This window comes from Sinocyclocheilus grahami, unplaced genomic scaffold, assembly GCF_001515645.1.
Source record: "Sinocyclocheilus grahami isolate Dianchi unplaced genomic scaffold, SAMN03320097.WGS_v1.1 scaffold280.1, whole genome shotgun sequence".
In the NCBI taxonomy this organism is placed as follows: Eukaryota; Metazoa; Chordata; class Actinopteri; order Cypriniformes; family Cyprinidae; genus Sinocyclocheilus; species Sinocyclocheilus grahami.
Window position 1 is genome coordinate 1,294,811 of NW_015505459.1, and position 15,561 is coordinate 1,310,371.

The window sequence follows — 15,561 nt, forward strand, 5'->3', positions numbered from 1 at the left end:
GAGCAGCTGGTGAAAACATGGTCTGCGCCCCAATCTGCGCGCGTTCACTCTGCCACACAGGCCATTTTTTCCCACGTGGATGGGGCGGAGGCCCACGGGTACGTGCGCTCTCCCCCAGTCGAGAAGACCATCGCTGCGCACCTGTGTCCTGCAGCAGCCAAGACCCTAGGCTCAGACATCAGCCTCCCCTCAAAGCCGTGCAGGACCACCGCACACCTTGCCAATAAAGCATATGCGTCTGATGGCGAGGCGGCTTGCGCGCTGCACGCCATGGCAGTGCTGCAGGTTTTTCAGGCGAAGCTCCTGCAGGCAGCGGAGGGCGGAGCCCTCACGGCAGAGGCCGTTAAGGATCTGCGCGTGTTGACGGACTTCGCGCTGATGGCGACGAAGCGAGCGGCCCAGGCTGTGGGTAAGGCCATGGGTTTTATGGTCGTCCTTCAGAGGCACCTTTGGTTAAACCTAGCTGACCTCAAGGATGCTGACCGTAAAGTGCTGCTGAATGCTCCTGTGACTCCCTCCGGCCTTTTTGGTAGCGCCGTGGAGTCCATTACTGAGCGCTTCGCGGAGGCTCAAAAGCGCGCCAAAGCCATGAGTCACGTGATGCCGAGGCGCGCTTTCCAGCAGCAGACGGCGAGATCCAGATCCTCGTCGGCACCTGGCTCTTCCCCTGCAGAGGGATAACACCAGGCCAGCGACCGCAGCGGTGACGGCTAACGTTACTGCTCCTCGCCAGGAGCCGGATTTCCGCAGGAAGGCGTGGGGTCCCGGGAGGAAACGCCACGGCCAGCGGAGGAGCCCGCGACGTGACTCTCGCCCGCCGCCGGCGGCTAAGCCGTCGTCCTGACGGTCTGAAGAGAGGAGGAGAGTGCGTGAGCGGCCCGGCTCCCAAGCGCTACAAGTTCATGTTTTCAAATGTTTGTGTGTTGGATGTTCATTCAATAAAAATGCATACATTCTCACAAAAAGAGCTATTTCCTCCTCACTCAGTCAATGCGGTGCCACTCGCCCCGCCTCAGAGCAGTGCAGAGCCGCCGCCCACACACTCGCCGGCGCATCCAACGACCAAGCCGCAAAAGCCGCTATGTCAGTTCCTGAGCACGTGGGAAGTTATTCCCGGGAATCTCGCGCTGGCTACTCGGTGTGATAGAGCGTGGGTATACCCTGCAATTCAGACGCAGACCACCCCGTTTCAATGGCGTGGTGCAGTCTCTAACATTGCCCCGAAACGCCCTGGTTCTGAGACAAGAGGTATGCAGTCTGCTCGAAAAAGTAGCGATAGAACAAGTCCCTCCCAGCGAGCTGGAGAGCGGGTTTTACAGCCGCTATTTCGTGGTACCCAAAAGAGACGGGGGACTCCGCCCGATTCTAGATCTCACGCCCGTCAACAGAGCGCTTTGCAAGCGTCCGTTCAGGATGAATTATCTATGCACAATCAGCTTGTAACATTCCAAAGAGAAAGGAAAACTTGAAATGGCATCATATGACCCCTTTAATTTCAGCTGTAGATGTTTTTTGTTTTTTTTATAAACTTTTTTACTAATTTTTATAATAAATGTAAAGGAATAGTTCATGCAAAAAAGTTAAATTTTTACACAAGTAACATTTATTTTGAGGTTTGGAACATGAATTTACATTTTTGTTTGAATTATTCCTTTACATTTCTTAAAGTATAAATATTATTTAAAAAATATCAGATTAAACTGAAAGTACAACATTTTTAAATACACATATATCGTAGATCTTTTTTGTGTTTTATTTAGTTACTGAATTGTCATTGGTCTTTTATTTCATAAATTAATTTGACCATCTATAGCCGCCTTTAAACTTAAAAGATGACACATGCCGAAATGTGATGAAATTATTGTGTTAAAATACTACCCAACATACCTTGATAATATGCATGCATTTTCTGGAACTTTATGGAAACGTACCAGCAATTTTATGCCAGAACATTATCTGTTTTTTTTTTATGAATTTTCTTACAGTGCAAGATGCATGCTAAATGTCAGGACTAGGACAATGTTTGATGAAGCAGCATTTAATTTGAGTCTAAAACCTCAGCTTACTCAACTTAAACACAATTTTAAGCACTACTGTTTCCTTTAGAAAATGCTAATGTTCTTTGAGAGTTAGTTGCAGTGTGTGAATAACAACTTAAACTGCACATCAGGGAGTAATTGAGATCCAGAGAGAGAGTGAGTGAGTGTGTGTGTGTGTGTGGGATGTTGAAGAGAAGGGGGTTATGGGTAATGAATGCTCCACTGGCTCCTGGGGAGCGTTTGCGTGACTGCAGCCTGGCAAAGTCCTCGTCCTTGAGAAAAGCACTTAGAGGGGGAAGATGCAGATCAGCTTTGATGCTTCTGTTTAGACCATTCACAATCCACTTTTAGTGGCCACGTGGCCGTTTGATAACCACTTGATTGAGTGCTTTTAACATTTTCAGTTTTTCCAGTAATAGACCAAGCTAAGATCCAAAATCTACAGTTTTTCTCAAGGAATAAGCACTTTGTGGGGTTTTTTTTATCTTTGCATTTTAAGCGAATTTAATAAATATTGTGTTCAGTAAGTGTTTTAAAATTTGTCCTTCTCATTTGAATGTCTCGTCACCTTAGTGGTTTCCAATTATATATTATGTTCATTCCCAATTTGGATCTTTCATAGCTCATGAGAGCTTTCAGTTGTTTTATTTAAATATCAACTTTTTCTAAGAAGACTCTTTTTCTTTGGCTGAAAAAATATCATGGATATGCATGACTGTCTGTAGAGCTAAAAAACTGATATGTACACAACAGTCTGAGGTCGTTTTTTAAAATTAGTCTCTTATGCTTACTAAGGCTGTATTTATCTGATAAAAAATCAAGTAAAACAGTAATATTGTAAAATATTATTATTAAATCCTCATTTGTAAGTCGCTTTGATGAAAGCGTCTGCTAATTGACTAAATGTAAATTTAAAATTCTTACAGTTTAAAATAACTGTTTTCTATTTGAATATATTTTGAAATGTTAATTATTCCTGTGATACGAAGCTGAATTTTCAGTATCATTACTCCAATCTTCAGTGTCACATGAGCCTTCAGAAATCATTCTAATATGCTGATTTGCAGCTCAAGAAACTTTTCGTATTATCAATGTTGAAAATATTTGTGGTGCTTCATATTTTTGTGGAAACAGTGATAATCTTTACAGGATTCTTTGGTGAATAGAGAGTGTTTATTTGAGAGAAATATTTTGTAACACTATTAACGTCTTTAGTCTCGCTTTTGGCCAATTTAATCTATCCTTGTTGAATAAAAGTATCAATTTCTTTAAAGTAAGTTACTGACAGTTGTATAACAGATCAGATAATGCAGTCTTGGAAGAATTTGAGACATGTCAGAGTTCATTTCAAGATCTCTGACTTTAGTATATTGGCAAAACTGAGCACAGTTTAAGACATTGCCTGTGACATTTGGAAGAGGTGTCACTTATAATAATGTAGGAATGTAATACTGATGAATTCGTCATCAGTTGAAGACAGGGCTGACAGCAGCAGGGTGATTGTTCTTCACAAGGGAATGATGTTGGCTCTGGTGCTCTTCCACACTGAGTGTCCAGTATCATGTTCAAATTTCCCCCAGTGAACTCACAGTTGTGCAGACGCTTGGCAGTCGCCAGACCCTCCTTGGCAAATTCTTCTTGCGTGCAAATCAGGAAAATTCCATCTCGCGTCTCTGTCCTGGAAACATTCCTCTGTTTGTTTTCATCATGTAAGAATGTGTGGTAAAAACTGATAAATGATCCAAGCGTCCAGCATCATGCAAGTGCGTGCGTCTCCAAACATCTGTTTTAGCATGGGACAGAGGATTTTCCCCCTCCCTTGCATGAGAAATCCCTGACCTTAGTTATCCCTTGGATAAATCCATATTTGTTCTTTATGTTGTGCAAACACTGTAAAAAATTAGTTTTCAATGATTATTGGAGTATGTTTTACATGAAAAAACTATTTCAGTCTTTCAAAATTAATTCTGAAATTTACTTGCAATTTCTGAGTAAAATTGTTTCTAAAAAAATATTTTCAGTTTATGTGCATATGATCCGAATGCGTTTTAATTCCCTTAAAAGGATAGTATTATGTATTCTGTCACCCTGACCATTCAAACAGCTCTTTGTTAGCAACATAATGCAAAGCGCAGCATAAAAAGCTGCTTCTAAAGAGCTGAGATATTTATTGTCGACATCAAAACCTCCAGTAAGAACATTTATGGGCTCCGTGTTTGTTGGCAACCAGAAGGCGGTTCCTTTGCACACAATGTCGTGCAAACGACTAGTAAAAATTACCCAGATACATTATAAAGGAGTGTTCTGTTGCGTGACAACTGTAATAATGTTCGCCTGACATGTTGAGACTTTGTGCAAATCCTTTATTTTTTCCTTGCAACACATTCAGTCCCCTCTTTCCTTTAAACTGTTTTTTATGCCTGTTATGCAGCTTGGAGACGGACTATCAGTCACTAAATAAATGACATTTTTAAATTCTTTGTGCTGTGTGTTATTTATTATAAATGCCATTTAGGGATTATGAAGCATTCCTGGGAAAAGTTTTCAAATCAATATGCAATGCTCAATAAAACAGAATTTATAATAACAGTCATGTAAAATGAGATTAATACCATAAACAGAGCCGTGTGCCAGCAGACTGATGCATGATCTCATGTGAAGACTGTTTCCAAACTCAGGTTCTCTCACACACAGCCATTAATTCACAAAACGCTCATCTTGACCCCTCTTTGGCAAGGTTAAGGTTCAGTTGGAAAGCCGTTGTCATTAGTGCTAGTGATGTGAAATAATCTGCCATCGGAGCACATGTAGCTGCTCAGTGGTCTGTTATGTTTGTGTCACGTGATCAATTTACCAGGTTTGTTGGTATGAATTGAAGGATAGGAAAATTATTTTAAAATATATTCAAATACAAAACCATTTTAAATGGTATTATTTCACAAAATGACTAGTTTTACTGTTTTTTTTTGTTGATGAAAATAAACAGCCTTGGGAAGCATAAACGACAAAAGCAAAAAGTCTTACTCCAGAATGTTGGGTGAATGGATGTATGGGTGGTCAGTCTCTTAGTCTGGGCAGTTTTCATTTGTGTTTAAAGGAAGCTCTGGCCCTTTAAGAGCCTGTAGTAAAGCTGGGTTTGCGTGACTGTAGTTCACCAGAGCCTGACCTCAGAGAGACGCCAGTGAAAATGATCTAATGATCTGTCCATCAGAGCGCAGGTGACAAGCAATGTAAAAATAAGTCTATTAATACTTCCTCCTCCTCCTCTTGTATACCCTATTCTACCTTCAGCACACACACATAATTGGTGAAGTAACTGAATGCATCCGAGTGCTACATTCCTTACACAGCGACAATGATGTATTGCATAGGTTAGGGGGGCTACAGTACAGAATTCTCTTCTTTTAATGTTTTCTTTTTTTGGATATATTGGACATTAGCAAAGAAAGGAAAATGCTAGATAAATGAAATATGATTTGTGTGTGTGCATTATATTTTAGAAGAGAATAAACCAGAAGTATGCATTTTATGAATTGTGTGTCCGTGAAGTCGTTTATTTTGCACATGTGATGGGCCTGAGATATTGTAGTTCTTGATTATACTTTCACAGAGTGCTTATCAGTGTCAAAGTTTTATTATGAATTTCACAAAGGATGTTTTTAAGGTTTCCAAGGGCAGGTGTGGACTTCATAGAATGACTTCTCCAGTTCACGTTTGTAGTTTTTGTGAATCCTTTGATTAAACATGTTGAGTTTTTTTCCAGTAAAAGTTTATGCAAGTAATGTCTTTGGACACTTTCAGTACTTTTTCTACTATAATGTGATATAATGCACTAAATTTTTATTGTTTTGAATTGTTATAACAATTTGTCATCACTGCTTTGATTGTTTTTTTGGACATTTCTAAACGGAATATTATTGTTTACAGCTCACTTTGACTTGAGGTTAGGCAAATACTCTACTTCAGGCATGATCTTCAATGCAATACAGTATTTTTTCAAGATTGTGATAAATTGTTTGTGTACAACCTCATTCATATTCATGAGGTAAGTTGTTTTTGTCACTCCATGACAATTACAGGTATATGTTCAATGAAAGGCAGTGGGGTCTAGTGTTGTGGGTCAAGGTAGTGAGGGTAAATCCTGTGCTTGTGCTTGATGAGATTTTTATGTTAAAGACATTTAGCGAGGTACAAAGTACTGGGAAAAAGAGAGTGAGTCTGTTGAGTCACTGCGTACAAACACACATCTGCTCGTAAATCTAACCTCAATTGTCATGAGCAGATCTGGTTTTTATTTCCATCTCCTCATCAAAACAACTCTGCGGTGAAATGGCTGCCTGTGGACAGACATTTTGTGAAAAGTAGCTCATCCACCTGTAGACTTGGGCTTGTTTGGCAGCAGACATGAAGCGAATGTACTGAGAACGAGTCTTTAGAGAGAGATGATGGAGATTTCCCTCATGTTATTGAGCACAGGTTTGATTTAAGCGTGTGTGAATGATAATATATTTAGGTTTGGTCGATAGTCAGACATGGAGTTACAGTTTAGCAACTCTGAATGGAACACATGTCGAAAGTCTTTATCATTTGTGTATATATATATATATATATATATATATATATATATTTATTTATTTATTTATGGCATGAACTGTACAGCAGTTAGAGAAGCCTCTCTTTTCCAGATGACGGTGCTCTTCAGATCTACAACTTAAAATGATGGAAGAATGAATCTTTTTTTTAATGTCAAATTAAAATGCCGCCTTGTAAGAAAACAAATCTGGTTTAAATCCAGATTATATGCATGATATGTTTGAGTTGAATAAACATCACTGAATAAATCTGCTCAGTCTGTTTGTGGTTATCTTCTTCACTTTGATGTTTGGCATTGACATTCCCACAAAATTAACTGAAGAAGACAAAATATTTGAATTATGATGATTTTTATCTTGCTCATTTTAGAAGAGCACTTGGGCTGCCTTATTTATTTATTTTTTTGAATGCTTCAGTCATTCTCAACCGATCGTGAAATTGGGAAGTGCATCTGAAATGGACTGACTAAGAACAGATGCTTTATGAAGACGGTTTATTAGCTGGTTTTGTCTATTGCAACTGTCCTGGATCTCTTTATTTGTGAGACTTAAAGGGTTAGATCACCCAAAAATGAAAATTAAGCTGTGTTTTACTCACCCCCAAGGCATCCTAGGTGTATATGACTTTCTTCTTTCAGATGAGTCCAGTTGGAGTTATATAAAAAATTGTCCTGGCTATTCCAAGCTCTATCATTGCAGTCAGCGGGTGTTGCAGTGCTTCAGTCCAAAAGAAGTGAAATAAAACGCGCCCATCCATAAAACAAAGCATCTCACACGGCTCTGGGGGGTGAACAAAGGCCTCCTGTAGCGAATCGATGCGTTTTTGTAAGAAAAATAACCATATTTAAAACGTGATAATCAATTTAATCTAGCTTGCGCTCACTGTTGTAAACGGAAGCAGCTCCGGGCGGATGACGTATTAGGTTGGCGGTGCGCATGTGCCGCTCAGAAGTGACGAACTCGGAAGCGCAGCGGAGAGATCAAGACAAAACAACGATCTCTAATTAGAAGTACAAAATGAGGATTTGTAAAGAATAATGTCAGAGGATTTCGATATAAGCCAAGAGGAGACTGGGTTTTCTTTGCTAAAGTAAGGAAAATTAGCTTCCTTTGCTCCTGTTAACAAACGTTGGTTTTCACAAGACACCAGCAGCGCATGCACAACGCCGACCTCATACGTCATCTGCCCGGAACTGCTTCTGTGTACAACTGTTGGTGCAAGCTAGATTAAAGTGATTATTACGTTTTGAATATGGATATTTTTCTTACAAAAACGCATCAATTCGCTACAGGAGGCCTTTGTTCACCTCCCCCCCGAAGCCGTGTGAGAGACTTATTTTATGGATGGGCGCGTTTTATTTCACTTCTTTTGGACTGAAGCACTGCAACAACCGCTGACTGCAATGATAGAGCTTGGAATAGCCAGGACAATTTTTATATTACTCCGACTGGATTCTTCTGAAAGAAGAAAGTCATAGACACCTTGGATGCCTCGGGGGTGAGTAAAACAGTCTAATTTTCTTTAAATGAGACAGAAGGGTTTCCTATTAAAAATCTTTGTTTAAAAAAACTGTTGAGAAATTTGGTGCTTGTTATCTCATAATTAGATTTTGATACTTTAGCATGGATTTCACAGAGTGGGTCACATTTATTTTATATCCATGTATCTCTGTCTTTATCTCCTTCTCTGTCTTTTGTGCACTTGTTCCTCACAGCGGTCCAAGAGAAAGAAAATCACAGCAGTGATGCCTTGACCTCGGCGCACAAGAAAGAAATCCTGCCCCATGTCATAGAGAGTGATTTACTCCTAAAGGTGACTGCTTTTCTGTGGGCTCATGACTGGAGTTTCCTTTAATACAGTTTAGAAATAGTTTCGTGTCAAAGAAAACATTTATAGATTTCCATGTGGTTAATTGAAATTATTTGGCCCAGTCTACTGGAAAAAAATCTCTCTTTTTTGCACATGCAATTTTAGTGACATGACTATTGACATATTTCATATCTTGTAGTCTCTGCCTGGATTTGCGCTGATTGTGAGCTCGGATGGTGTTATTTTCTATGCATCATCCACCATCGTTGACTACCTGGGATTTCATCAGGTAACCCTCAAATGTGATCCTATAATCAACAAATACAACATGTATGAATAATGAAATGTTTATGATCTAAACATCCCGTAACTTTTTCAAATGCTCACATTTAATGAGTTTATTTTTCATATATATTTATAGAGGGAGAGAGGGTGGTATTTCACTGCGCTGCAGTTATTGTAGTAGTATGTGTATTTAGCTTTTATGTGTGACAATCCAAACAAATAAAGTATAAATCCAGTATGTGACTCATTTTACCTTTTTAAACAGTTCTCAAATAAAATTCCTGTCTCATCAGATAAATCTAAACAACAATCATGTGTGGTTGTATAAGAAATACTCACGCCATCTGCGGTTGACTGGAAAACACAGAAGTATGTCGTGTTCACGGCCTCTTCCACCATAATGTGTAAAAATAGTTATGTCTTTTCACCCCTTGGTTAATTTAAGACTTTCTCACAGCCTTCAAAGAGTCAGGCTTCCTCTGCAAACAAACCATCTCCTCCAAGAAGGAAATTTTGATTGGAAATTAAGATCATGAAAGTGTGCTAAAAGTCTTGCTGGAAAATAAAGGAAAGGTTGAATATTTTAGGCAGAGTTTGTTGTTTATGAACAGCGAGTATGGTCATGTGGGCTGGTATTTCAGGCTTTTGTTTTGTTGTTCTTAAAGTGTAGAGACACGTCTGTCCGCATGCAAGCAGCCCTGGTGTCACGCAACAAACACATGGGGCTGTGAAAAAAAGGGATTTGTGGGTTCAAGCATACTGTGCATTATACATGAGATCACAGATCAAAGGAAATCAGTTTTTTATTTTTATTTTGCATTTAAATTTTAAGTAAATTGTAATTTTTTACTTTATATATTGCTTATTTTTAATTTGTCCATTTTATTTTACTTTTTTATTTATTTAAAAAATATTTTATTTTACTTTTTAAAAATTATTTTACATTTGTTTTACTTGATTTTATTGGCTTTTATTAGATAGGATGATAATAACAGGGACATGACCTATGTTGAACTCAATCAGTCATGTTTCTAATGTGGTTTGATGTAAAACTGAATTAGACTTTATAGACTTAAGAGCAGTTGTTCACTGTACCCCATACAACTGTGTAGAGGTCAGTGCAGACAACATAAAACACGCTGTTGCGGGAACTGGAGTGCTTCTGAAATAAACAAGTACTGGTTTTATGCTGGTGTGTGATCTTTTCTGGCAGACGGACGTGATGCATCAAAAGGTCTTTGATTATATCCATGTGGAAGAGCGACAGGAGTTTCACAGGCAGCTCCACTGGGCGATGAACCCTGGCCAACAAGACACTGGTGTGTGTATATTTACCATTAACCCTAATAGCACACTGCATATGATTTCAGAAGACTGGGAATATATTGCACAAGTTGTATGGACTATTTTTATGATACTTTTTGGTGCTTTTGCATCTATTTTTAAGCTTATATGCTCCAGTCGTTATGATTGCATGGAAAAGATGTACACATCTGTCATTACACACTTAAGTCATATGTTTCCAAATCCGTCTTGTTTTTGTGTGTGTTCTAGTAGATGAAGATGTTGTGATGGGTCATCTGTATATCGCTGAAGTGCCTGACGGTGTTCCTCCTGAACTGTCTCCATTTCTCACACGGTGCTTCGTCGCTCGAGTCCGCTGCCTGCTGGACAGTACCTCCGGCTTCCTGGTCAGTCATGAAATCCTAGTGGTTTCATGATCTTCTTCAAACTCTGATCTGATGTATCTAATTAAGGTTGAGAAGCTCTAATTGGGAGACACAGACCTTCCCAAATGTACGTTTCCACACAGTATGTCGATTGAGATTGTCTTGTTTTGATTTGCTCTTGTGTCCTGTAGAACATGCAGTTTCAGGGCAGTCTGAAGTTCCTGCAGGGTCAGCGGAGGAAGACTGACTCTGGAGTTCTGCTGCCGCCTCAGCTCGCTCTGTTCTGTGTGGCTGTTCCTCTAGTCCTGCCCTCCATCATGGAGCTCAAGATGAAGAGTATGATGATGAAGAGCAAACACAAAAGGTGTTGCAGCAGATACACATTGTAGAGCCCGACCGATATAATGTTTAGCCGATATTATCGGCCGATATGAGCCTGTCGCCGATATATCGGTATCGGCGAATATGCCGCCAATATGACTTTTTTTTTTTTACAGAACATATAACAGATTAAATGCTTTTGAATGGTGTAATTACTTAGTTTGTCCAGCAGAGCACGCTCCATTGTGTTCTAATTCTTAGTTTTGCATGATGATATGATGAATGGATGGCTAATTTTTAACAGCAGATTCAGTGACGTTAGAGACTAGAGCTGAGCATTAAAGCCTGTGTTACGGCCACCGGAGCTGATCGCGGCTGGGCTGATGTTTATACCGGCCATGCTGCGGCCCAGGACTCATGCTTATCACATCGGTCACATCACATCGCGTGGCTCGCGTCCGGTGTATGTTGTCTACACTGGATGCAGTAAACTGATGCCTCGTTCTATTTATGACGTGCTGACACAAATTTCAAATGATTTTCAACGGTCACTTTGTCGCGTCCTGTTGCGGCGCAGACACGGTGTCAGCATAGTTTGTCACTACAGTCATTAACGTAGCAGATTGAAAAGTTAGTATCTTTCTGCAGTCGAATAGACAGCAGTGCGGTGGTGGCTTGAGTCTGTTGAATGGTGATTTAACGCTACGTTGTCACCTAGTTGGAGAGACTCAGTGCTAAGTAAATAAACAACAATGTCCCCGTCTTTTACTCTCACAATGAGCTTATCATATTCGTTTGATACAGTAGTAGGGCCCTATGATTTCCGCGATGCAGAAAAATGGACGGAATCGTGGAATCCAGTCATAAAAATGGAATTTACTGTATAATGCGGAATTTCATGGATATATTGGAAATATGTATGTATATATATATATATATATATATATACACAGTATATATATACAGTACATTATGATATAATCCTTGATGATATACACATGGAATACATCAAATTAAATCAATTTATTAAATTGTTAGGATTATGTAGTAACCCATAATTGTATAAAATAAATCAACTGCAAAAAAAAAGAAGTATGTAACTATAAATATAGCCTAATATAGCCCAAATGTGGCCCATATGGGACCCACAAATAAGCAATAATGGGCAACCTAACTGGGGCCCACAACTTTAACCAAGCTGGGGCCCACATTCAGCCCATAAAAGTGCCCACTCTGAGCCCATGCCCAGTTGATGCCCATATAGCCCAGATAAATCCCATGTGGGGCCCACATGAACATGTTGGCTGGGATGGTAATAGGTTTCGAATATCTAATGACACAAATGTTACAAAAAAATCTAGGATGTGATTTCATAGCTAGTTTATAGTTTTTATTATGCACATAAATGGACCAAGGTGAACATATTGAGGACAGGTTGTGAACCCTGTTTGGTTTTTAGACAGTTGAATGTAACTCTCTAAAAAGTCCAGTACAAATATTACTGCCACTCTTACCATTTAACAATTCGATTCGACCTTTGTGGCCAAAGAGGTGTGGACTTCGAAGTCTGACACAGTCATTGTCAACACCTGACCTCATTTCATTTAGCGAGAGGATTCAAGTTAGGCAGGATAGTCAAATAATACATCAAAAATGAGATGGAAAGTTAAATTGAGTGCTTTGCATTATTGGATGCAATGTTCCACACAGTAAGCTCTTGTGTACTGTTCATTTTGGCATATGTAGGTCAGGCTGATATTCTGTGCATAACATTTGCATACTGTGCACAGTATACAAACTAAATACTGCAGCTGTAGTAAGAGTGGTATATGACAGTGTGCTATTTCAACTTCAAAAAATGTATACTGTGTACATTAAGCATGTTTTCTGCATATACAGAATAGATTCAGTGGATGCCCGCTACTACGTTTTCAAAATGAGCAGAATAAAAGTATGTGTGAAATATTGTATCCCACAATGCATCAACTTGACCTTCTATTTCCAGTGTAATGGATGAACCTAAAGTAGTATCAACTGCATTCATTATTTAACGGAACTAAGATATTTTTACACAAAATTGCATTTAAATGAAAAACAAACAACTGGAATTAAGCGAAAAATGTCATGTGACAACAATGCATACTACAGTCTGAAACGCTTATTCTGGAAAGCCACATTTTTTTACCCACAAGGTATTTATTTAATAATTATGTTGATATTTATATTGAATGAAGAATTTGAACACTAAAATTCTAAAGTGACATAAAAACCAGATGGACCATACATTATATTACATTTATTTTATTTCGCTAACACACAATAAAACATACAAAAGGATCATTCCCGCATCAATGATCGGTTCAAACCTCACATATGCAATGTTTTGCATTTAAAACACATTTTAAAAATTTGGAAAAACATTCAAGAACACAGACTGCCATCAAACCAGATCATTTTGCATCTTTGTATGCAAAACTGCAGAAATCATTTCACGACCAACCACAGAGATCAAACAGGCCAAAGATCACTTTTACTGATTTCTATGCAAATTACGAAAACCCAGTGGGAATTTCCGAGCAGGATCACAACAATAAATCACCGCAGGGTAGAAGATAATGAGATGGGTGGTGAGGAGACATTTACTGGGTGGATCTTTCTTCTGTTAATGAGAGGGACTGAAATGGATGCATGAAGATGCTGGATGTAGATATGAAATAGTATGATGGCAAAAACACCTGGATTCAAAGCCAAGGTGCGTCAAGGCACGATGTGCGAAGTTCAGTGCTGATTTTGGTCAAAGCACCTAAAGCCTTGCTGGCTGCATAACATTTTTTCGATTTTTTTTCTCTCAGAATTGAAGGTAATATATCGGAAGAGTGTGTTAAAATTGAATCAGGATTTGTCTGCTGGTGTGAGAAGAAAAGATTTCAGAGCTCAAACACAATAGAGGTAGAAGACATTCTCTCTCGGCTGTTATTAATATTCTTGTAGAGGAAACACTCTCTGATGATTACCAGTTATCAATTACAGAATTAGATGATCCATAACAGGCATTCGATTCACCAACACATCAAGAAAATGTTACTCTGTATAAAATGCTTACATTATGGCATGCTATGATATGCACACACTGAATCTTTTTGGTGTATTTAATGGGCATTGTACTTGCACTCTAAAAAATGCTGGGTTAAATACAACCCAGTGCTGGGTAAAATAGGGACAAACCCAGCAATTGGGCTGTTTTGACCCAGCGGTTGGGTTAAATGTTTAACCCAACCTTCTGGGTAGTAACCCAACCACTGGGTCAAAACAAGCCAATTGCTGGGTTTGTCCCTATTTTACCCAGCACTGGGTTGTATTTAACCCAGCATTTTTTAGAGTGTGGCATAAACAAAGTTTATTATCTTACATTATGAATACAGGTGACCTTATGCGAGTCACTTGACACTTGAGCAAAAAGAGACACGATGACACTCCCATGATGTGCACGGAGAGGAAGTTCAAGCACAATGGAAGACTGAATCCAAGCAGCAATTATAAGCAAATAAATAAAACATCTACAATACACGATCTAGAATAGGTTTACACAAGGTGAGAAGTAAACACTATGGAAATGTTATGGAGCTGGTTATCGATTTACTATATGCTCACAAGGAGTTACACAATACATAATGCAATGAGCATACTGGGACATTGCGTTTTGTTTTGGTGATGCGGTCACAAGCTCTTTGTGCTGGTTATATCCTGGATTACATTTCAGCAAAGAATTGGTAGCATTTCCAGCAAATTCAGAATGCATATTTTCAATAAAAAACTAAACCCTGTCTTCTGCAAGCACCCAGCGAGCGACTGCTCAACAAGAAATAAGACTTTTCTGAATTCAGAGGGGTGAAGCATCAAACAAATGTCTATAAAATCATCAACGCAAGTTTAACATGATTTACTGTAAACCTCATTATGAAATGATATGCTTCTCCCTTTATAAAAAAAGATCTTATAAAATTTCCAATGTTGATTAAATCCGGGGGGGGAAAAAAAAAAAAAAAAAAAAAAACTACTGATCAAGACGTAAATAAAATTTACAAAAATGACAGCACACTGGAGGATCTTTATACAACTAGCATTTTAATTCAAGTGAGAAAAAAAAAAAAATTCATCCAACAGCACATTCAATATTTATTCTAATATTTTATTTGAATGAAAATTTAGAAGTTCCCCAGTGATTCTGCTTACTCCTAATATGGGTCAGTAGACTTTTTTCTCTCATGGCCTTATGACATTTTCTTCTGTTAATACCAAACATCCTGACCTTACAATATCATTTGGAATTCGATTCATAAGTCTAATTTCTTGTTAATATCATAAATTAAAGTGGCACAGTATATCCTAATGGCAAAACTGGTCAAACTATAGCCAACAAGTTCCTTTTTTTCTGGTAACACTGAGGATTTGAGAAGTTCCTCACAAGAACCAATAAAGATGAATATATTAGGGATGCACCGATATGAAAATTTTGGCCGATACCGATAACCGATTCTTCTTTATTTTTGAAAGCCGATAACCGATATGTTGGCCGATAAATCTATATCCAAATTGTTATATACTTTGAGAGCCTGATTACAAAAAAGGTCTCATCATTAAAAGCCACATCCCAAACACTTCAACATAAGCAGCCTAGTTTGAACGGTGTACGTTTTAAAAATATTTTTACTCTCCCATTACCAAATTTAGTCATAAAAAAGTCTTACAAATAAATAAAATTATGCATAAATAATGCAAACAAGTCACTGGACATCATTACACGTGTAAAGAATCAAAATGAATGCGCCACAGATCAATAAAAC

At 38.6% G+C, this 15,561-nt stretch overlaps 1 protein-coding gene across 1 annotated transcript in view; it reads left to right on the top strand.

Annotated features, from left to right (window-relative positions):
* Positions 1 to 15,561, top strand: part of ahrrb (aryl-hydrocarbon receptor repressor b) — a 25,750-nt gene that overhangs the window by 5,458 nt on the left and 4,731 nt on the right. The window contains exons 4-8 of the mRNA XM_016292052.1: positions 8,347 to 8,444; positions 8,641 to 8,730; positions 9,940 to 10,045; positions 10,284 to 10,417; positions 10,588 to 10,760. Of these exons, the coding sequence (XP_016147538.1) occupies positions 8,347 to 8,444; positions 8,641 to 8,730; positions 9,940 to 10,045; positions 10,284 to 10,417; positions 10,588 to 10,760 (601 nt within the window). The remainder of the gene's footprint in view (positions 1 to 8,346; positions 8,445 to 8,640; positions 8,731 to 9,939; positions 10,046 to 10,283; positions 10,418 to 10,587; positions 10,761 to 15,561) is intronic.